This window comes from Manis javanica, chromosome 11, assembly GCF_040802235.1.
Source record: "Manis javanica isolate MJ-LG chromosome 11, MJ_LKY, whole genome shotgun sequence".
Taxonomy (NCBI): Eukaryota; Metazoa; Chordata; class Mammalia; order Pholidota; family Manidae; genus Manis; species Manis javanica.
The window spans coordinates 18307712-18329905 of record NC_133166.1 but is presented as its reverse complement, the minus strand read 5'-3'; the positions used below and the strand labels follow the sequence as shown (position 1 = coordinate 18329905).

Below are 22194 nucleotides of genomic sequence, written 5' to 3'. Positions count from 1 at the left end.
ATAATTCCAGGCAGAGGGACCAGCATATGTAAAGGCCAGGAAGGATGAAAAGGATTAGTGGATTTCAGGCATGGTGAGTGCTGAGGCTGGCCCATGTGCAGAGTGGGGAAAAAAGAACGCAGTGAGAGGCAAGACTGAGACATCAGCAGGCGCCACATAGTGCTGGGCCTTCAAAACTGGACCCCGGGGACTTAGAGCCTCCATCCTGAGGGCAGTGGGTACTCTAGAAGGGTTTTAGGTCATGCGTAGCCTGTGACCCTTCTCTGGGGCCAGGCTGCCCCTGTCACCCATACTTCTGTGCAGCCTTGAGCTGGGAGGCTGGACACCAAGTCCTAGTCCTGCATTGCCCTGCACTACTGTGTGAGCTTGAGCAAGCCTTGGTCCCTCTCTGGGCTCTGTTGCCTGTATGTCCAGGGGAGGCGGCTGGACTTGCTACTTTTTAGGAGCCCTTTGGGAATCTCTGAATAACAACAGGCAAGAGTAGAGCTGAGCTGCTCTCAGCAGCGAAGCTGGGGGTGGCTGAGACTCAGGTCACACAAGCTGGGCTGTGGCCAAAGGGAGAGAAGCCAGGGAGGGTTCCCCAGAGGGAGGAGGGGCTGGGGCTTTGCACAGAGCCCAGGTGACCCCAGCCAGGTTGAAGGCTGCCGGGGCCGGCTTGCTCAGAAGCCTGACATGGCCTCTCCCTCCACAGAACCGTGTCTGGCCAGGAGGCAGCAGGAGCACCTGACGAAGGACGATGGTGATTCTTCAGCAGGTGAGTGCTCTCCACACCTCTAGGCCTTCACCTTTCCATGCCAGGAGTGACCCTGTTGGGTGGCTCATGCTGCCCCATCCCATATTCTTTCATATGCTTAACTGTAGAATACTCTCTCCAATCTCTTCTTTTAGATAATTCCTATCTATGCTTCAAAACCCAGTGGTGAAACTTCTCTGACTCTCCAGGGCCCAGAATAGAACTACTCCCTCTCAGAAAGGGCCTCCCTTTCTCCCTGCACTCATCCCCCCCCCGGGTAGAAATTATTTATTTACATACACCTCTGAATCCCCAGACATTCCAGGCAGTGGAACAGCCTGTGCAAAGGCCCCAATGTGGGAAAGCCCTGGGGGAAAGGAAGAGAAAGTGGACAATTCTACTGAAGCCAGAGGAAGGGCCTTGAGCCTGAATGGGGAGCAGAGAGTGGGGGTGACATGGCCAGAGCTGGAGTTCTACAGGGACAGTGCCCCCTGCTGAGTCCTCAGCCCCCCTTCCTTTCTCGGGCCACAGTGACCCCCGACCCTCAGCCCTTCCCCGTGATCAGCCTGAGACTCTAATGAGCTCCTGGTCTCCGGAGCCGGGAATGTGGGCCCTGAGCCAGATCGGCCTGGCAGCAGGCCCTAGGGCTGGCAGGGGGTGTGCTGTGGGGCCTTGCCCAGGGCTTCATGTCCTCCAGGCCAGTGGGCAGCCTTGTCCTGAAGCTGTTTGTTCATGTGTGAGGAGGCAGGTGTCAGGGCAGGATCCAGATAGACCATCTTCCAGCCTGGGGCTAGAGGAGACCACCGCTCTAGAGCCCCTTGGCCTGAGAGCCTGTTCAAAGGCCTGTCAGAGGCAGCCAGGACCAGTAAGGGAGGGAAAGCCACCTTCACTGTGTGCTGTGTGCTGTGTGCTGTGTGCTGTGTGCCAAGGCCCGGGCTGCTGGCAGGTGGGGGGGTGGGGGTATTTGCAGACCTCGGCAGGAGTCCTGCGGCATTTTCCTTTGGGAGGCCTCTGAGGCTGGCCTCTGGCTGACTGGCCCCTCTGCCCCAGCCACCCCCTCTGAATCCTGGCCTACCTCACCCTGCAGGCAGCCTCTGTGGGAAGCAGGCATCTGCCGACTCTGCACACCCCTCACGCAGGAAGTACATTTCTGTTACGTCTTTGGTCCTGCAAAATGTCCCAGCTCTAGGGAGCCAGCCAGATATGTGACCCCACAAGCAGAGTGCACACACCTGGGTTCTGTCTTAGGCATCACAGTTGACAAGTGGGAGAACTTGGGGCACATTCTTTAGCCTTCTTGAGCCTCAGTTTCCTCATCTGCAAAATGGGGATAAAAAAAACTCCTTTCCTGCAATGGTTGTTGTGGAAATAAAATACCACAAGGGGTTCATTCACGGTCCTGCTTCTCCCACCTGCCTCCTCAGTCAGCCTCCTGCCCCTCTGCCCTGTCCTGAAAGGCCCACATTCTCTCTCCCACCTGGCCTGTCTTCTGTGCTTACATTACAGTCTGATCACATGCCTCCTTCTCCCCCTGCCCACCTGGAGCCTCCTAGGGAACCTCAAAATGGGCGAGGGCCTCCATCCTTCCCCTTACTATCTCCTCAGCCCTGGCACCAGCCCACCCAGACACAGAGTTCCAGGCTGAATGAATGACTGTGATCACACCGTCATTTGGCCAGAGCAGCTAGTGAGGCTGGACAGTCAAAAGGATGTTACAATGAAATGTCCTAATGCATATACAGTGCCTAGCCCAGGGCTAGACACAGCTCAATAAACATTAGCTGCCACAATGAATGCCGCTAATAAAATCATATTAGTAGTGTTCCTATGTATGAAAATTGCTCATTCTTTTCTTTCTCTCACTTTATTTGGGATAAAAATCTTAGGAGACCTCAAAGGATATGATGGTTCTTTCCCTATGTGTAGAATGTCTCCATGTGGGACATATCAGTGCCAGAGATTCACCCATCCTCCATCCATCCATCCATCATCTCAGCCTTTCTGAGCCCCCACAGGGTACCAGGTGCAGGAAACACCTTCACAAAAACGGGCTAAGAATCCAAATCTCTTAACTCATGAAAAAATTTTATTCATTTGTTAAGGGTTTTAATTTTTCAAAAGTAACATCCACATTGGTCCTACTATGTGCCAAGCTTGCTCTATGCATGATCTCATTTTATTGCCATAAGGCTATGAGGTAGGGAGCTTCATGCCCATATCACAAGTGGAGAAACTGAAGCCCAGATTTAGACATGATTTAAGATAATTTAGACCCAAGCCAGGGCAGGTCCAGATAGGACAAGGAACCATGATGGGGAGGCAGACAGTAGAGAGAGGCCTCCTTGGGAGGCAGCCACTTGTTCTGGGCACAGGGGTGTGACACAGGGAGCAGGCACAGGGCTTAGGGGAGGAGAGATCAGACTGCCCCTGGTAGGTGGCATTTGCAGAACATGGGCTCTTTCCTAGGGACCCTGTAGTGGTCTGGGCAGACCATTTTTTGATTGCTTTAGGAGTGGGGCGGGGCTGCCTGGAGATTTCCTCACATGCCAGAAGCCACTGCCTCCAGACCCATTCTCACCTATTTATCAAGGCAACACTGAGCCCCTTCTCTGTACCAGGCTGGGCACAAAGGATGCAGAGATGAATTGACTGTTCCCTGTCCTGGAGGACTTATCAGACTAAAGTGAGTGGTGGCTCAGAAGTATGACAAGTACACCTGTTCAGCAGAACTGTGACAGCAGGAGTCCTGGGGGTCGGGAGGCTTCTGCCCTGCCTGCGGTGAGGGGAGTGTCAGGGAAGGCTCTGAGGCTGTTGAGGAGTTCCTCACACACAGGTTGCAGGTCCAGAACTGAGGTCTCAGCAGAAGAGACTTGCCTCAGGTTGCAAAGCAAACTGGTACTTGGGAAAACCTAGAGATTTGTGGTGCCACAACCCACTTCTTAAAGGACCTTAGAGAGGGTTTCTGTGCTTCCGTATGATATTCCAGCTCTCTGGAGGTGGGTCCAGAATAAGAACTGGATGTACTTTGCTGTGATTCATGGATGGAGGGAGGTTTGAAGATAAATTTGTAGGCTGTGGATAAGAATAGGATTGACCCTTTTATTAAAATATAATATCCTTTTTGTCTCCTGTAACAATTTAATTTTTGACTTAAAAATCCATTTTGTCTGATATTAGTATAGCTACCCCTGCTCTTTTTTGGCTACTAGTTGCATGGAATATGTTTTTAAAATCCCTTCACTTTCAACCTATTTGCACCTTTGGATCTAAGTGAGTCTCTCGTAGTATATAGTTGGATCATGGTTTTTATAAAACCTGTTCTTCCAACCTCTGTCTTTTAATTGGAGAGTTTAACTCTTTTCCATTTATGGACAGATTTCTGCCACTTTGCTATTTTTTTTCTATATGTCATATCTTTTTCCCCCTCAATTCCTCTATTACTGCCTTCTTTTGTGTTTAATTGATTTTTTTTCCCAGTGTCCTATTTGATTCCCTTCTCATTTCCTCATTTTTTCCCTAGTGGTTATGCTGGGGTTTACAGTTAACATCTTACTGTAGATAGCAATCTACTACCAACTTAGCTTCAATAGTACATATATAAAAACTCTGCTCCTATACCACTCCATCCCTCTCTCCTTATATTATTATTATCAGAAATTACATCTTTATACCCTGTGTGCCCATTAACATAGATTTATAGTTGTTCCTGCATTTGTCTTTTAAATCATATTGGAAAAAGGAGGATTAAAAGAAGGAATTACACACCAAAAATAACTGGCCTTTATAGTTACCTGTGTACTTATTTTTACCAGAGTACTTTATTTCTTTGTAGGCCTTCAAGTTACTCCCTAGAGCCCTTTAATGTCAGCTGGAAGGACTACTTTTAGCATTTCTTGGTGGCCAGATCTCCTAGCAATAAACTTCAGCTTTTATCTGGGAATGTCTTAGTTTCTCTTTCACTTCCGAAGGACAGTTTTTGCCAGGTATAGGATTCTTGTTTGATAGTGGTTTTGTTTTTTGTTTTTGTTTTCCAGCAGTTGAAATATATCATCCCACTGCCATCTGTCCTGTATGGTTTCCAGTGAGAGATCAGCTCTTATTCCTATTGAAGATCTTTTGTATACAATGAGTCAGTTCTCTCACTATTTTTAAGACTTTTCTCTATGTCTTTGTCTTTTGGAAGTTTGATTATACAATGTCTCAGTGTGGATATTTTTTAGTTTAGCCTACCTGAAATTTACCTGAGTTTTTTTGGAGAGGGGGTATGTAGATTTGTGTCTTTAATTAAGCTTAGGAACTTTTTGGCTATTATTTCTTAGAATGCTTTTTTTGCCCCTTCCTTTCCTCACCTTCTGGTGTTCTATTATGCATAGGTTGGTCCACTTAATATTTTCTCATAGGTTTCTTAGGTTCTACTCATTTTTCTCAATTCTTTTTTCTTTCTGCTCCCAAAGCTGGATAATCTCAATTAACCTATTGAGTTTGCGGGTTTTTCCTTCTGCTTGTTCAAATCTGCTACTGAATCCCTCTAGTGAAATTTCATATCAGTTATTATACTTGTCAATTCCAGAATTTCTATCTGGTCCCTTTTTATAATTTCTGTCTCTTTATTAATATTCTCTGGTGAGATTTGTTCTGGTTTCCTTCTTCTTTGAATATATTTAAGACAGCTGACTGGAGTCTTTGTTAAGTTCAATATCTGGGCTTCCTCAGGGGACATTTCTATTAATTTCTTTTTTCCTGTGAATGAGCTATACTTTCTTGTTTATTTGCATGCCTCATAATTTTTGGTTGAAAACTGGACATTTTTAATATTAAATGTGATAACTCTGGAAGTCACATTCTCCCCTCTCCCCAGGGCTTGTTATTGCTGCTTGTTGTGAGTTGTCATTTTGTTTAATGACTTTTCTAAACTATTTTTGTGCTCTCCATGTGTGTGGTAACTGATGTCTCTAAAACACCAGGAGGGGATAAAACCAACCACCACCCAAAAACAAACTCTCAGCCTTTGCTGCTGAGCAGTGTGTGTGGTGGTTTCGGGGGGCATGCCTTCAATGCTCAGGCCATTTACAGCTCTGCCCAGCCTTCACTGCATGTCTGCATGGAACTTGAAGGTCAGTTGGAGGTGAGAGCTCAGGGTCTTCTTAGGCTTTTTCTGAGCATTTGTCTAACCCTGGGCATGTATGTGGTCTTCTATATTCCCCTGTATTTACAGGAGTTTTTCAAAGTCTTTATTCCCTGAAGCACTTCACTCCCCTGCCTTTCCTCCAGGCTTTGTGGAGTGGCTATTATTGTTTGCTACAAGAGATTATTTTTTCCTCTGGTGGCACTGGCTAGTTCATTTTTTAAATGTTTTTAGCCATGCTTTTCATAACTGCTTCTCTGCTGTGGAAGAGTTCCACGTTGGGGAAGTAAAGGCAAGCCCTTTGTGTTATTCTTTCAGGGAGCCCCCAAACAAGTTAAAGCTACCATAATATTTTGATACCAAGGTCTGTTCTGCTCCCTCTGGCCCCAAGAATCCACACCAGGGACATAGGCTGCCATCTGCAAAATTACCACCGGGGCAGGAGGTGGGGGAATGGGTAGGTTAAAACATCACCAAGCTCTCCTGCTGGGTACAGCTACCTTTCTTTCCATGAAATGTTCAGTTGGTCACTGAAAACCTTTGGATATTTTCTAGTAAAGTTGATTCTCACAGTTTTTGCCATATTTTTTGCTGTTTCTATAGCAGGATGGGTTCTTAGAGTTCCCTACTCTGCCATCTTCACTGAAATCACTTACTGATAACAGTTGTTCTTTATTTCTTGAAAGGTTTTTGTCCCAACTTGCTGTGTATCCTTGGGTGGGTCCCTTTACCCCTCTGAAACTCAGTCTCCCCATCTGTAAAATGGATGGTCAGAATAGGAATGGATGGTGGTGTGGTGGGGTGAGGGCAGCACCATGGGTCTGTATGAGGCACCAAGAAGGTACAGAGACGAAGGTGGTGGGGAGGGGGTTGTGAGGACCAGGAGGCAAATGGCTCAGTGGAACCGTGGTGGATGGGGGGGGCGGCAGGGAAGAGGATAGTGGGGTGAAGTATTCCTGGCAGAGGCTGCAGCATCAGCAAAGGTGAGGATAGGGAGGCCCTATCCTATGTGGTTAGGGCAGCCGATGAGGCTGGAGCAGCAGTGAGCCCTGATTCTGGGAGACCTGGTGTGATGCCAGAGTGAGTTACAGGTGAATCAGACTTGCCTCTCAGACTTGGTGCGCAGGCCACCTGCCAGGAAGGGGCCTATTCCCAGGCTTCAGTTGAGGGGTGGCATGGGTGTAGGGGGTTGAGCAGTGGGTCTGGGGCAGGCAGGGCCAGGCTCTCAGCGCTTTGCTGGGTCTCCGTCCTCGCCTCCCTGGATACATCAGGCCTGTTTTACCATCTCTTCCTTCTTAGCTTTTGCTTCTCTGTGCTTTGCTGTTCTCTCTTCTGGAATGCCCTTCCCCTCGTGTCTGCCTTCAAAATCACAACACCCTGGGGTCACTCCTAACATGATTTCTGTTCCCAGGGACATCCATGGGTAGGTGCATCCAGAACAGGTGCACTTGTCCTGGGCTGACTGGGGGCAGGTGCCCTCCTGAGAGCAGGGTCCCAGGGAAGGCACAGGAAGTGGGTGGGAATCACCAGTTAGTCTGCTGTGCGCTGGGCAGCAGAGTCCCAGCTCCCTGGGCCTGGAACAGGGGTTTGGGGCACAAAGACGCCCAGGTCCAGCAGTCGGTTCTGAGTTCTATGTGAGGCATCTCTGTCTCCTTCCTTGCCATTCACCCTACTCCCCAGCGTGCTTTGCTTATTTATTGGGGGAGCAGTTGGGCTTCCAGGATTCCAGACAATGGCAAGGACCCAAAATGGAAGCAAAAGGCCTTGAAGAGAGAAAGAAAGGAGGAACAAGGAGAGGAAGATAAAAGTCAGTAGGGAGAGGGGGGAAGGCAGGAGCAGGAGGATCACAGGGCCTGGCTATTCCACACCCTTGGGGTGGGATGGCTGCTGCCACGGCTCACCACCTGGCATGGCTTGGTCCCAGCGGGTGCCTAGTCCTGTGTGGTTGCCAGCACACAGGAGCCCAGCTGATGCCCGCTGTGGGATAAGGTCTGAGCCTTCTTAGGAGTGTGTGGCTGTCCTGGGGAACCAGGGGACCCTCTCCCGAGGCTTCAGTGCCTCCTCTGTCTGCTGCTCTCAGAGGCTGGGTGAGCAAGACCGACTCTTTGGGAGCTCCCCTCATAATCCACCCTGCAAGATTTTTATCTGCCATCACTTCCCAGAAGCAGCCATTGAGCTAGAAAGATCTTTGCATCACCTTTCCTTTAGTCTTAAAAGTTCATTAAGTTTATTGTGTTCTACTCCATAACATCCCCATGTTTCTCTCCATGGAAAACATACTGACTTTTCTCCAAAACTGCAGTAGACGAGGGGCTCCACGTGTCGCGCCACAGCCCGCAGCTGATCTCATTTATGCGGGCACCGCACCTGGCTGCCGGGTTGGCGCGCGCTGCGCTCCCGTCCCGGGGAAGCCGGCCCGGAATCCCGGCAGACGCTGGGGAGTTGGGGTCCCGCCGTGATGGCAGGGGGCCGAGCGGCGCGGGCGCCCCTTCCACGTTCCCGCCGGCGGGCGTCACCTAAGCCGCCGTTGCCATGGGCCCGCGGCAGGTGGCCGGGTTTAGGGTTCCCGGCGGGCGGCGCGTGCGGGATTAGGTGAATTAGGGATTCCGAGCCCTGCGGCCACCCTAGCCGCCGCCGGACCCTCCAGACCATGGAGCCCCCCGCCCACCTCGCGGACCCCGGACCCCCCGCCGAGGCGCGCGCCAGGCAGCCCGGCAAGTGGGCGCTGGTGCGCAGCCTGAACCAGGCATTGAAGGCCTACGCGGTCATGCCGGTGAGTCCTGGGCCGGGAGCGGGAGGCCGCACCCCGGGACCCCAGCCCCGGGCCTCAGTTTCCCCGCCTGGCAGAGTCGCAAAGCCCCAGGGTGCAGGCAGACGGAACCCTCCAGGGTGAACGGCCCCTCCTTGGGTAGGTGGCTTTTGCATTCGTGGAGGGGCCGAAGGAAGAGTAGCCGCGGGTCTCCTCTACTTCCTAATATTAGCAACTGTACACGCTGTGCTCATAGGTGCCCGGGGCAAGTCGGTCGGTGCACCCATCTCACCTGTGAAAGTGGGGCTACTGAACTAGTGTCCCAGCGTGAGTATGAGGATGCGTGAGGGAGGAAAATGTCTTCAAGCAGACCCTTCGTCATTCTGCGACCAGGGACTGCGGCTCAGGCCCTGCCCCAGGGGTGGGGGGGTCAGTTAGTAGGATCGCAGACTGGGCTGTGGCGAGGGAAAGCGGGTGGCCACCAGGGACAATGTGCATTCGCCTGGGTCTCTCATCTGCGCTTGCCTGGACTCTCAATTTAAGGCTGAATACTGAGGCCCAGAGAGGCTGGAGACTTCCTCACAAACACACAGTCTTAGTGGCAGAATGGGGACATAAACCTAAATCTCCTACGTGCTCACTGTGGACGTGTGCCGGCTTCCTTGGGGCAGCCCCACCAGGGTTTGAGGGTTCCCTTGAGAGCTTTTAGACCAATTCTAAGAAATTCTAGGAAGTCTGGGGATGGGAGACTCTGCTCCCGCCACTCATGTGACAGCAGAGATGCTGGACTTGCCCCAAGTCACAGCCACATGGGGCATGTGTCACAAATTAGATTTTTGATTCAAGGTGAGGTACCTCGTGGGATGCCCCCCCCGTGGGGTGGTAGGAATGGCGCAGGATGCCATCATGGATGCCTGGAGTCCGGTCATGGCGATTGGAGGTGCTGGTGGGATTAGACCTGGGGCCCAGGGCCCTTTTCCTCTCCTTCCTCTTCCTCCCCCATCAAGCGAGTTTCATGTTCTTTTGCATCTTCCGTCCTTCACTCAGCCAGTGACTCTTCTCCCACCCTGTTTGAGTTCAGGCTCTGCCCCACAGACGCTCATGGTTGTCGGTCACTGATTTCATGAATGACTATGGCCAAGTTCTTTTCTCTTTTTGGGCTTCAGTTTCCCCATCTGTCAAATGAGGACCCTTACAACCCGCCTGCATTCTGATGCCGCAGGGACTTTGCCTGGAACCATGGGAATTCTTCCCTAGGAAGTTCTCAGGTCCCAGAATCTTTCCTGAAGCCTCTTAGCTGCCATTTTAACCTCTTTCCTCCAGTTCAGACCTAGAGCAAAGAAAGTTAAGTCACTACCTTCCAGGTAACAGTCCTTGATTATGAGAGTTCTAGTCACTTCTGTTCGCTGTGTGGCCCTGAGCTCGTCACTCAGCCTCTCTGAGCCTCCATTTCCTGCTCACAGTTCTTTTATTTTGATTATTCTCTTTCCCTGGGTGGGACCCATTTTCTGCATGCCAGACTCTGTGCTGGGTCAGGGGATACAAATGACTGAGAGAGCCCCCTGCCCTCCGCTGAAGCTCCCAGTTTGCCTTTTGGCCCTAAACCATCGCAGTCAAGGGCCCCAGCAGTGCTTCCTGTTTTGTCCACAGAACCGGGTTCAAGCTTAGACCAGGGGAAGGAGATCAGGAAAGAGCACTGGACTTGGAATTTGTTAGGCTTGTGTGGTCAGGCAGCAGCGCCTGGGGAGGTCTTTCCCTGTACACTAGGTGAAACCTCAGCCCACCCAGGTGAGGATTCTTGACTCTGACAGAAAGAATTCTCAACCAAGTAGGTAGAGTGTAGGTAAGGAAGGAATTAAAGCAAAAGTAGAAGCGAATGTCAGCAGGCGTGCAGGCTGCAGAGAGCAGAAGAGCAGAGGGAGGAAAGGAAAGTTCATTAACTGCTGCTTGGCACAGGGCAAGTCCCTTGGCAAGTCCTGTCCGGTGTCCAGTGTCTGCTTGAATCTTCACGGCGTGGGAACTAAGGCCCTACCACCCCAGGATTTAGGGGAGCCGTGGAGCACTGGATGGAGTGCAATTATGTTCTGAGAACTACTTCCTTATTGGTCTGAAATGAAACATAAGAGAGACAAGGATTGTGTTAAGACTAGAAAGCTGAATGAAATAGCAAAGTGACAGACACTGACCGCCAGAGGTGGAGGTTGGAGACTTTCCTTTCCTCGCTCTGCTCTTCTGCTCTCTGCAGCCGGCACGCCTGCTGACATTCGCTTCTACTCTTGCTTTAATGAATTCCTTCATTATCTACACTCAACCTACTTGGTCGAGAATTCTTGCTCTGTCAGAGTCAAGAATCCTCACCTATGTGGGTTGAATCTTGTCTTTATCGTGGAGAAGAGTTCAGAGGCAAGTGCAATTGGTACATGAAATAATAAACTATTTGACATAAGACAGTACACACTCAGAAGGGAGTGTGGGCGACCTCAGCAGATGCACTCAAGGGTTTAGAGTTTGGGCCTATAGGGCCTTTTAGGTAGGGGTCAGCATGAGGCATGATGTATACAGGTGATTCATAATTCCTTTGAAGTTTTGTCTCAAGAATAGGGTTACTTAGGTGCCCGTTGATCTGGATCTCAGTGTTCTTTATCCACATAGGTTCACTTACACTTCGGAGGTCTATCTCCTGTCCTGGTTACAAAGTTACTTAATTGACTAAGGGGCTGGAAGAAAAGGAAAAACCACGTATAGATTAAGTTAAAGAGAAAGCTGGGCCTTTTTCACAGGCTAAGTATTTATGCATGACCTGGTCCCATGTCCCTGCCCTGTCTCACTTGGGCTTCATTCCCGGCTTTACCGCAAAACAACTGTGTGAACTTAAGCAAGTTTCTTGAGCTCTTTGAGGAGATGAACTGTAGGTAGAATCCTCTGCCTAAGAATTGCCATGAGGTTCAATGAAATAGTTTATTACAGGGAAGCATCTAGTTGCTCCCTGGCCCGTTGTTGGGAGATGGTGAGCTAGCATAGGGGATGGTCCTGCGCCAGCTGGGCCTCCTGGAGTCTGGCAGTGTCTCTCTTTCTCTCTCACACACATACACATTCTCATTCTTTCTCACACTCTGTCACATGCCCTCTCTTACACACTCAGACACATAATGCATTCTCTCACACATAGGCTTATTCATTCTTTGTTTTTGTCTCTTACCTAGGGACAAAACTCTGTTTTTCTGTTTGACTCTGGCTCTGGGAAATTGCCCGAAGGGCTCAGATCCAGCCCTGCCCTGCCCTCAGGGGCTGCACGCTAGTGGGGATGGACACACAGATGGTGCTAATCCAGCCTGCTGCCAGCCCAGGGCCTGGATCCTGGAGCCTGAAGGAATGCCTCCATTTTCCACACAGCAGCCAGACAGAAATTTTGAAAATGTCATATGTAGAAGAAAGTCCAGTCATTGTCCACAGCTCATGGGGCCCTGTGTGACCTGGCGCCTGCCTACATTCCCCCGACGTCCTCACCTCACCTGGGTCTAGGCACTCTGTCCTTCCTGTCTGTTCACTGCTCTGTCTGCAGAGTCTGCAGCAGGATGGGCCTCCATGTGCTCTCCACAAATACGTGCTGAATGAATGAATGAACTCTTCAGGGATGGGGAGGAGGAGGAGTAAGGTAGGGGAGCTGCTAAGGAAGAGCTGCATTTTGTTCTGGGTCTGGGCAGATGGGTAGGCCTCCACCCAGCAGAGAGATGGGTGGGGGTGGGGGCAGGTGGACAAGAACAGCTTGAACAGGGGTGTGTCAGGTGGCCGGTGGGCCGGCCCTTAGAGGGATGAGGAGTGCGGGAAGGCAGCCTGCGCTTGGGACTGAGCAGTTGTGAGGGTTACGTGGAGCAGTGTATGGGGTGCAGCTAGGCAGCAGGGCATACAGTAGATGTTCAATAAATAAATGACTTCTCCCCTCCAGAGGCTTTCCAATTTTTCCTACTGTTTCTGGAAGAAAGCTTGAGTTTGGAGTTAGCCTGTCTCTAAAATAAGCTAACATCTCCTGAAGCAAATGTCCACAGTGGCAGCTGTGCCTGAAAAACAGTTGGCTCCCATGGGAGCAGGGGGAGGCTGGAGCAGTGATGAGCTGGCCTTGGGGCTCACTGAGCTCACCCCTCACTGAGGCTGGGGGAAACGGAGACTCACATTGGTCAGCAACTTGTCTACAGCTAAGCAAATCCTAGAGCCCAATTTCCTGACTCCTAGCCCAGAGCTTTTTCCACTGGGTTAATTTTAACAGTGAATCATTTAATTAGCTACTATGCTCCTAACTGCCACTTGATAGTAAGTTCTATTTATATTAGGATGTCTACATTCTCTCACCCTACTAGGCAGTACTCTTGCTGGATTAGAATAGAACCCAAATGTACCTCCACGCTTGTGAGTCTACATGTCCTGGGTCTTGCCTGCCTCTAGATCTCCCTCTCCAGTCTGTCTGATCCTGCCACAGTGGCCTCTGTGCCATTCCTTCCTGCCTCAGGGCCTTTGCATGCGTCACTCCCTCTGCCCAGATTCCCACCCCTGCTCTTTTCCTGTCTGGCTGCTTCTCACCTTCAGGTCTCAGCTCAGAGGTCTCCTCCACAGAGTGGCTTCCCTGGCTACTAAGTCTGCAGTTGCCCGGCTCCCCCATTCTCCTCCGTGGGGTGCTTATTTCCTTCATGGTGGTCACCACTATCCAAAGTGACCCTGTTAAAGTGTTTGCTCTTGTTTATTCATTTTCTGTCTCCAACTAGAATGTAGACTCCAAGGTCACTGCTGGATCCCCAGCATTTAGATCAATCAGTGCCTGTATTTAGTAGGCACTCAATATGTGTTTGCTGAAGGCATTGGTGCTGAAAGTGGTTGTTCTGGAAAATCTGTTTCTCTGATGCTGGCTTTAGCCTTGGCTTCCATGTGCCCTTTACTGTATGTGTGGTGGGAGCCAGTTGCTGCAGGGGACACAAACATGACTTCCCTCCCCCTCAAAGCCAGGACACTCCCCGCAAGCCAGGAGGCAGTGTGGCCAAATTCCTATCACAGGGCCCAGCACAGAGTGGTGTCACTGTGAGGAACCCGTACCTGTGACTATAAGATTTAATCCCGGAGGTGGCAGAGGCTGTTTGGTGTACTGTGGGGGTGCTTCCTTTAGGACAGAGGGGAAATGCTTTGGGTGGCTCATCAGTGTTTCTGCCTAAACCTCAGTGAGTCCGCTGTTCGTGTGTGTAGAGCCTTGGAGAGAGCCAGGCTTCAGGGAGGCCTGGGTTTGAAGCTGACCAGCTGTGTGTTCTTGGCTCTTCCCCTCTCCGAGCCTCAGCTTACTCATCTGTAAAGTGGGGACAGTAATGGCTGCAGCAGAGGAGGGATCGATAACATTGCATAAGCACCCGGCCCAGGGCCTGGTACCAGAGGCTTGCAGCAAGTACATGTTCTCTTCCTTCCTGCTCTGGGTGGCATGAGAGCCTCTGGCGGTGGCTGTGCCAGGGCCAGGAAGGGGTGCTCAGTCCCCCTCCCTGCTCACCTGGCCTGGGGCTCTCTCCCACTCACAGGGGGACTACGTCTGGATGGACCTGCGGTCCGGGCAGGAGTTTGATGTGCCCATCGGGGCGGTGGTGAAGCTCTGCGATTCTGGGCAGATCCAGGTGGTGGACGATGAAGGCAATGTGAGTATCCCCCTGCCTCCCCAGCCCCCCTGCCTGGGAGGACACAGGCTGACTGGTGACCTGAGGCAGGGGCCAAGCAGTGACCTACAGGAGTACCTGTGCCCCCACTGCTGCCTCTCAGACACCCCCTCCCTCATGGAGCTTTCCCCGCCATCCCAGCGAGGGAGGCCCGCCCTCCCTGCCTCAGACTGTTCTGTTTCTGCGAGTACCTCAGTCCACTCTGCCTGGTATGCGAGCTGTGTGTCTGTGGGCACGTGTGCATGTGGTGAGGGGCAGGCTGTGGCACTGGGGTGGGAGCTCCTCAGGCAGGGGGACTTGGGGTCAGACAGATGGGTTCAAATCCCATCCTTCCCACTTACTAGCTTTGCAGCCTTCATCAAGTCTCCTTCCCTTCTGAGCCTTAGTTTTCTCTTCTATAAAATGGGGATAGTAATAATTATTTCACAGGTTTGTTGACCTGTAAGTGAAGTTACACGTGGAGAACACCTCAACAAAGTGAGGTTAGTCTGAAAACACCCACAGTCTCACTCTGTTGAGTTCCTGCATCATATGAATTCATTGTCCCCTCGGTGCTGCCTGGAGATCAGTCTCACAGATTAATCCGTTATCTCTCGTGGCCCTGAAGGAAAGGGACACAGGAGGTGTACATTTGGTAATAATGAGAATGGGAGGGAAGGAAAGTTCTGAAGTCAGAGCCCTGCCCCTGGGAAGGTGGGTGGTCTGGATGAGGGCCCAGGGGGAAACCCGGGACCTCTGAACATGTGTGTTGCACACATGCACATGGCATGGGGTCACATAGATGTAGTTGCATCCCACACAACAGGGTTGCAGCTTAGCGGGGACATGAGGGACCCAGGAAGATTGACTTGCTCCATAATTCGGGTTGTGCCTCAAGCTATGGCCAGCACTGGGGATGCAGAGATAGAACGGAGTCCCTGACTTAGCCTCCTAGTCTGCTGGGGCTAAAAGAGGGGGCCATGCCTTGGAGCAGAAGGCTCCTCTGTGGCAGGAGGGAGGGCTTAGGACCCTGGAGGCCAGGTGCTGGACATGGAGGGGGAAGGGACCTCACTGCTGTCCCTGCAGCCCTCAGGAACACACCCCCATGGGGTTTGCAAAGCCCTGCAAGCCAGCGTCTGTCTTTGGGTCCTCACAGCACCTGTGAAAGGCTGGGAGGGCAGCTGCTGTTACCCAGGGGGAACTGGGGCACAGAGGGGGACCTCCAGGGCTCATGACACAGCCAGTAAGTGGGTTAGGAGCAGGCCCTCTGGCCCCTGCATGTGATTCCTCTCCCAGTATCTCAGTGGCAACTCTGGGGCTCAGGTTCTGTCAAATCATGCTTTTGTCCCCTGGTTTTAGAACCAGAGCACCTTCAATGTCATTCCAGAGGCTCTAGTTCTAGGACCTTCTAGGAAACCTCTGTAAGGTTACAGCCATGGGTTGTGGGTGGCGATGGGGATGGCCCAGGAGCCACTGGCAGCTCACACAGGCCCATGAACCGGCCTGTAGCCCAGAGTGGGGCTCAGGGACGCTCCCTGCAGGCTCGAGTTTCATTCGGGTTATGTTGCATGTCAGATGGTGTCCCGTAACTGTGTCACCAGATCCGAGAGGTCCCCTCCTACACGCTCTCACTGAAGCCCTGAGAATGGGGGCTGCAGTGGGGGAGGGCCATGCCTGACTGCCGGGGGCAGATTAGGGAGGCTGGTTTGCTTCACTGGCACTGGGTCCGGACCTTCTGGCCCCCATTCCCACTCCCATTCCTATCCACCTCCCCCTCGCCCCAGCCGAATCCCCAGGCCATCATCTTTGACCGTGCTGACTTCCCGCAGACTTCTCAACCTGAGGGCAGGGACCAGGTGCATCACATCCGGTTCCCCAGAGCTCAGTGAAGCGTTTGCCCAGAGGAGGTGCTCAGTGAAGACTTGCTGGATGAGTGAATGAAGGTTCCAGTTCCAGGCCTCACTGGAATCCTGACACTCTGCCTTTGCCCGAACTGCACCCTCCTTCCCTTTCTCTGCAGAGCACGTGGTCCCTGTCTCTCCAAGCTCAGTGCCAGGCCAGCTCTTTCCCAGGCATGTCCCCAGCCCCTGGAATTGGCCATGTTCTCCACTGCCCACCCCACCCACAGTGTTCTCCTCTGTAAAATGGGCATGATGATAAGCATTTCTGGCGTTCCTTCAGGGCCGGGCCACAGTTTCTGCCCTGCTTATACTTCAGTCTGTGCTGTAGGTGCCTGTGGACATTGGCCTGAGGGGTGCTGACCTTGGTTGGAAATCCTTCCATGCGGGGGTGGGGAGTGGGGGGAGGGGGGGCAGGCTTAGCTCTGCCGTTTAACTGAACGAGCCAGTTTACCTCTGGAGTGCAACTCCTTTCTGTAAAACAGGCTGGTAATTCTGTTACGGTGTGTTACAGGGAACAAATGAGAACATACAGCTTCTTTGTAAGTCCAGAAAGCATTAGAGTAATACTACCCAGCACTGTTGAGCAGGTCCCAGGTACCAGTGCTTTTAGGCCTGGCAGGAGTGAAACAAAGGTTGGCTTTTAATGTATCAGTGAATCCCCCCAGCATCCCTAAGAAGAGACTGTTATTCTAATTCCATTTGTAGATGTGGTCATGGAGGCTCAGGGAAGCAGTACCATGCACACGGCCATGCAGTCACGCAGCGGCTGAGCCCCCTCTGCACTCTGTGCTAAACTGTTGTGGGAGGGATGATGGAGGTTGGGGTTGAGAGGGGAGGGCAGACAGCCTGCCCAGGAGTCCTCTCCCTTGTGGCCCATGCAGGGGCCTAGGATGGAGTCAGTGAGTGGGGACCAGCCAGACGGAATTTTCCAACTGGATCAGCTTTTATCAAGAAATAGGATAAAATGGGAGAGGGGAATGTCCCACTCAGGACTGGAAAGTGCAGGCAGGTTCTTTGGTCTCCCTCCCTGGCCCATTCATGCCTCGGGGAGTGCTGTATGAGGGCCTGACCTGGATCGAAATGCTCCTGGCCCAGGAACTGCTGTGAAGTACCAGGGAAACGACTTGTGGGCAGTGGCTGGCCCTGGCCCTGACCCCTCTGAAGGACTTGTGCCTGCCACTACACTGCTGTGATCCTGTTTTCTCATGTGAAGTGAGGGGCCTGGAATAGGGGACTTCTGGGGTCACTCCATGACTAGGACTTCTGTTTCTCAGCCAGACCTGGTCACCAGGTGGCTGTCCCAACAGAGATTGCCTACCATGCCATTTGTGCCTGGCCCCTGTATAAGGCATGGAATCTGGCCCGCATGAGCTCCCAGGCTTGGGGCATAGTGGGAGGTAAGGGGGAAAACTGCATTCAAACTATGGCAACCCAGTGTGACCACCGCCTTGCAGCGGGAGAGCCCAGCATCATGGAAGCCCAGGGGGGCCCCGGCCCAGCCCGCAGTGGCGGTGGGGGTGGCACAGGCAGAACTCGTGAGAGTGGGCAACACTGTCAGCAAAGCCCTCCTCCCTGGGAGACAGCTGAGCTGAGCCTCCAGGGCTGAGTGGAAAGAAGGCAGAGGGAGCAACCTGAGCACGGGCACAGAGGTGTCCGGGGAAGGGAAGACCAAGCTTCCCTGGCTTGGAAATATGGGGGTAGCTGGAGCAAAGGCTGGAAGGCCTCCCTGCATCCAGCTCATGCCGACCTTTGAATGCCGGGCTGAAGAGCAAGGTGGGGTCAGGGAAGGGTTCAAAGTGTCAGAGTGATGGCATCAGACTAGTGCCTGAGGAAACTCGCAGGGGGCTGAGGGGTTGGAGGGGAGAGCTGGTGGTTAGGATGGCAGTGGGGCCGGTGAGGGATGATGGTCTGGATCAGGGTAGGGGCATGAGGTTGTCAAGGAGGGCACTGCCTACTCAGCAGCCCTTTAAGGGATTGAGGGGGTGGGAGTGGGGGAGCAGCTGAATCGGGATGGGATGAGGGGCCGATGCCTGGTCTCTGCTTGTGTCTAGCCGTTGGGGCTGGGTATCCCAGAGGGGGCCCAGAGGAGAGGCAGGTGGGAGAGAAGGTGACATGTGCATCACACCTCCTCAGCAAGTCTCAGTTGGGAGGTGACAGGGGGCTCCCCTTGCCCTCCTTTCTCTTCCTATAAGTCAGGCTCCTGCCTGGACCTGAGGCTCTCAGGGTTCTGGTATGTGTGAACAGGAAGAGGGCCCCAGAGGGTTGTGGGGGCTCAACACAGGCTGCGGCCACACCCCAGAGCACAGTTTAGACTCACTTCCCTGAGAGACTTGGATTGTGAGGAGAAGGTGCTGGAGACCACCTTGGGGAGGGGAGGCTTCCAACTCCCAGGAAACCAGGGCTTTGCCGGCTGGTTGAAAGAGCTGATGCTATTGGCCATATGTCACCCAGTCTGCCACCCCCTGGCAGCAGGAGATATTGCAGGGCACAGTAGGCAGAGCCCAAGGGCAACCTGCCCCAGTGTCTGCCTCAGCTCACAGGTATTGAAAGTTCACCCGTGTTCCACATTCACCAACAAGCCCTGTGAGATGTATGCCAAATGGGTCCACTTCTCCCACCTCCACTGGTCTTGCCCTATCTTTGCCAGCCTCAGACACTTTGCTTTTGCTGTTCCCTCAGCCTGGAATCCCTTCTCCCCACATCTTATAGGCGTCTCTTCCTCATCATTCAGATCTCAGCTCAAATGTCACCTCCTTGGAGAGGTGGTCCCTGGCCATCTTATCTAAAGTAGCTCCCTCGGGGATTCTCCATCCCATATGCCTGTTGGTTTATTCTTGGCACTGAGATTACTTTTTGTGCATTTATTTACCAGAGCCAGGATTTGAAGCCATGTCTAACTCCACTGATTACCCCTTCCACTCCATCCTACAAAGTGACTGGGGGGACTCTAATTCCCTTTGTGACAATTGCAAGGTGGGGCCAAGATCCCTGCCCACCTCTCAGATCTGCAGAGAGAATCCCCTAAGTGGGCAGGACCGTCCTCACAGACTCAAACCTTTTGCAAGTGATAGTGTTTGGCTGCAGAAGAGGACAAGGCACTTGCCATATACAGACCCAGTGCCCCTCCCTCCCAGGTCCCTACCCAGCAGTGCACTGCCTGGGCCCCAGGAGAGCAACCTGACACAAGCCCTGTGCCTGCCCATAGGAACACTGGATCTCCCTGCAGAATGCTACACACATCAAGCCCATGCACCCCACGTCGGTCCACGGCGTGCAGGACATGATCCGCCTGGGGGATCTCAATGAGGCTGGCATCTTGCGCAACCTGCTCATCCGCTACCAGGACCACCTCATCTATGTGAGTGCTGCCTGCCCCCCAACACCTGTCGGGCACCCCTGCCCACAGCCGCTTGGTCTGGCTCATCCTCTTTGAGCCATGGCTTGTATGGTTTGTAGTTGGGGTTGTGGGTGGTTTATACTCACATATGTAATCCACTATAGGATAACATATCTTCATGTGCCTCCCCACACCTCACAACCACTGGGAGGCCTGGGCTAGTAGGTGAGAGGCTCAGTGCTTGGCCCAGACATAGGGAACTGCTGCCCAATCTGAGTTTGCTATGGAGTCAGAGCCTGTCCTCAAGGTCAAGAGAGGATGGGTGGGTAGCCTGTATCCTCAGGGAACGGATAGAGGAGGGAACGGCTCCTTATCTCCCCAGAACCTTGATGTTAGAACCAGTCACACACACACCCCACACTCCTCCACCTTGAAAGTCAGAGGACGAATAAAGACAGTCTCATCCAGGACTGAGCTGACCCCAAGAGGTCAGCTCGAGGAGCAGCAGAAAAGAAGCACCCACCAGATCATTTAGTCAAGGCGTTCTCACACTTTGAGGCCTGAACCATTTATGCTCTTAAAAATTACTGGGGACCCCAAAGAGCATTTGTTTATGTGGGTTATATTGAGATTTACTGTGTTAGAAATTGAAACAAATGTTTGACTGCTTGTCTCTGGAGCATGCCCCCACTCCTTCTTTGAGTGTGTGTACTTCTGTTTATTAAACTGCTCTTTGCTTGTCTAAAAAAAAACAAAAACAAAAACGAGTAACTTTAAAAAATGTATTAATTCATTTCAAAATCCCTAAAAATCCACTATAGGATAACATATCTTTTTGAAAAATAACTCTATTTGCTAAAGTAAAATTAGAAGAGTGGCATTATTTTACAGTTCTTTCAAATGTCTTTAATGCTATGGAAGACAACTGGATCCTCACACCTGCTTCGAGCGCAGTCTGGTGTGATGTTGGTTTGGTTGAAGTGTATGAAGAGAATCTGGCCTCCCACGTATGGAGGTGGAAAAGACTAGACCTTGCATACTTCCCGAAAGGGTCTTGGGGAACCTCGGGGGTCTTTGGGCCACACGCCCACTAGTCCCATAGTCCTGCTTTACAGACAGGGACGCAGAGGCCCCACAAGGTTTAACCAGGCCTAGAGCTGTGTGCTGGGGTCATTGCACGTCTCTGACCCAGTCCCTCTCTCAAGCAGCTCAGGGGGGAAGGAAACCAAGGATGTGCAGCAAGGGGAGAGCAGGATGGAGCCCCCCGGAGGCAGGTCCCTAGGTCTGGGCGGGCTGGTGTGGGGAGCATGCTCAGGGATGTGTGGGGTGATGAGTGCCATCGAGAAGAGCCGAGCAGGTCCCTGGGGTCTGTGGGAGCGAGGTCTCACTCCCAGCTCCTGGAAGTGGGTGAGGCCTGCAGAGACGGTGTTCAGGAAGGGGCATGGGTGAACAGAAGCCTGGAGGCAGGACCATGCCAGGTGAGGAGGTGGCAGTGTCACTCAGACTGTCAGGCCGTGAAGGGGACCCAGGGAAATAGGGCTGGAAGAGTCTGTTGGACCCCAGGGGGGTGTCCCTAGGAATCACAGAAGTTGCTTTTAGGGCCAGAAGTTCATCCCCTCATAAACCCTGGAACTGCAGCCCCTCTGCTGCTGGGGAGGCCGTCTGCCACCCTCTTGGCCCTGGGTCCCTCTACAGCCTCAGGCTCCCAAGGGGAGGCTGTGCCCAGGCTGTTGACATCTGTCTACCATGTAGGTACAGCAGGCAGCTTTCACAGGGAGTGCTGAGCACTGACAAAGGCCCCTCACTCTTTGACTTACCCAGAGGTAGGCAGGGCATGACTGGCACCTCTAGACGTGAGCAGCATCACCCAGCCAGTGAGGTGGGGTTAGAACCGGAGCCCAGGCCAGAGCTACCCTGTGGGCACCCACTGACATCTGCACCCCAGATCTTAGGGTTTCCCTCCTTGCTCGTCTTCCTGGACTGCAAGTGGACACAGGAGGGTCCCAAGGCTCTACATGGCTGCTCCCCCAGGTCTGGGTGGAGCCTGACACTTGGGTCTGCAGGTAAGCAGGGAGCCCACCCACCTGTCTGCCCAGCATGGCCCCTGTCAGAGCCGATGACCTGCCCAGTCTACTGCCAAGAGGAGGCTGAGGCCTCTTCATGGGAGGAGCTGCCAGGATGGGAGCTGCCCCCACAGACCATGTCTAATGATCCTTCAGAGGCATGTAGTTGGTAATTCTGCACACAGCTTAGTGATTTTGCAGGCAAACCTGTTCCTCACATGTGAGGGAGACAGTTGATAGGCTGAATCAAGGAAAAAAGGGAAACACAGGATTAATAAGGGAGAGGGGAGGGAAAGGGTTTCAGAAAGTCTGCGAACAGTGAATCTTATTTGTGAAATTTAAGGGAGAAGACTGATTTGCTGGCAGCTAACAGAAGTCAGCTGAGACATTATGTCCTTGAGTAGGCTGACCGGGGATCACAGGGCAGGGGAGGGGAACGGGACAGAGTTAAGGTGAGGTGTCTAAGCTGCCTTCTTGTTCAGGGCCCATGGTCAGGCACAGGAAGGTCCCTAGCTGGGTAGCCCACGGGCCTAAGATTCTGGGTGTCCTTTGGTCTAGGAGGCTGTGCTGAGGAACTGCAGGATTAAGGAGGTTTCCTCGACTTACTGACTCTACTAAGCTATGAT

At 52.5% G+C, this 22194-nt stretch overlaps 1 protein-coding gene across 10 annotated transcripts in view; it reads left to right on the top strand.

Moving 5' to 3' along the window:
* MYO7A (myosin VIIA) overlaps positions 1 to 22194 on the top strand; it is a 78321-nt gene that overhangs the window by 1800 nt on the left and 54327 nt on the right. For 9 of the 10 annotated variants that reach the window (XR_012122548.1, XM_073215982.1, XM_073215981.1 and 6 more), the window contains exons 2-4: positions 692 to 754; positions 14157 to 14270; positions 19374 to 19526. Coding sequence is in view for 9 of the 10 variants with exons in the window: in XM_073215982.1 (XP_073072083.1) it covers positions 737 to 754; positions 14157 to 14270; positions 19374 to 19526 (285 nt within the window). In the remaining variant the exon portion in view is untranslated. The remainder of the gene's footprint in view (positions 1 to 691; positions 755 to 14156; positions 14271 to 19373; positions 19527 to 22194) is intronic. The other variant, XM_037010613.2, reaches the window with a different exon arrangement.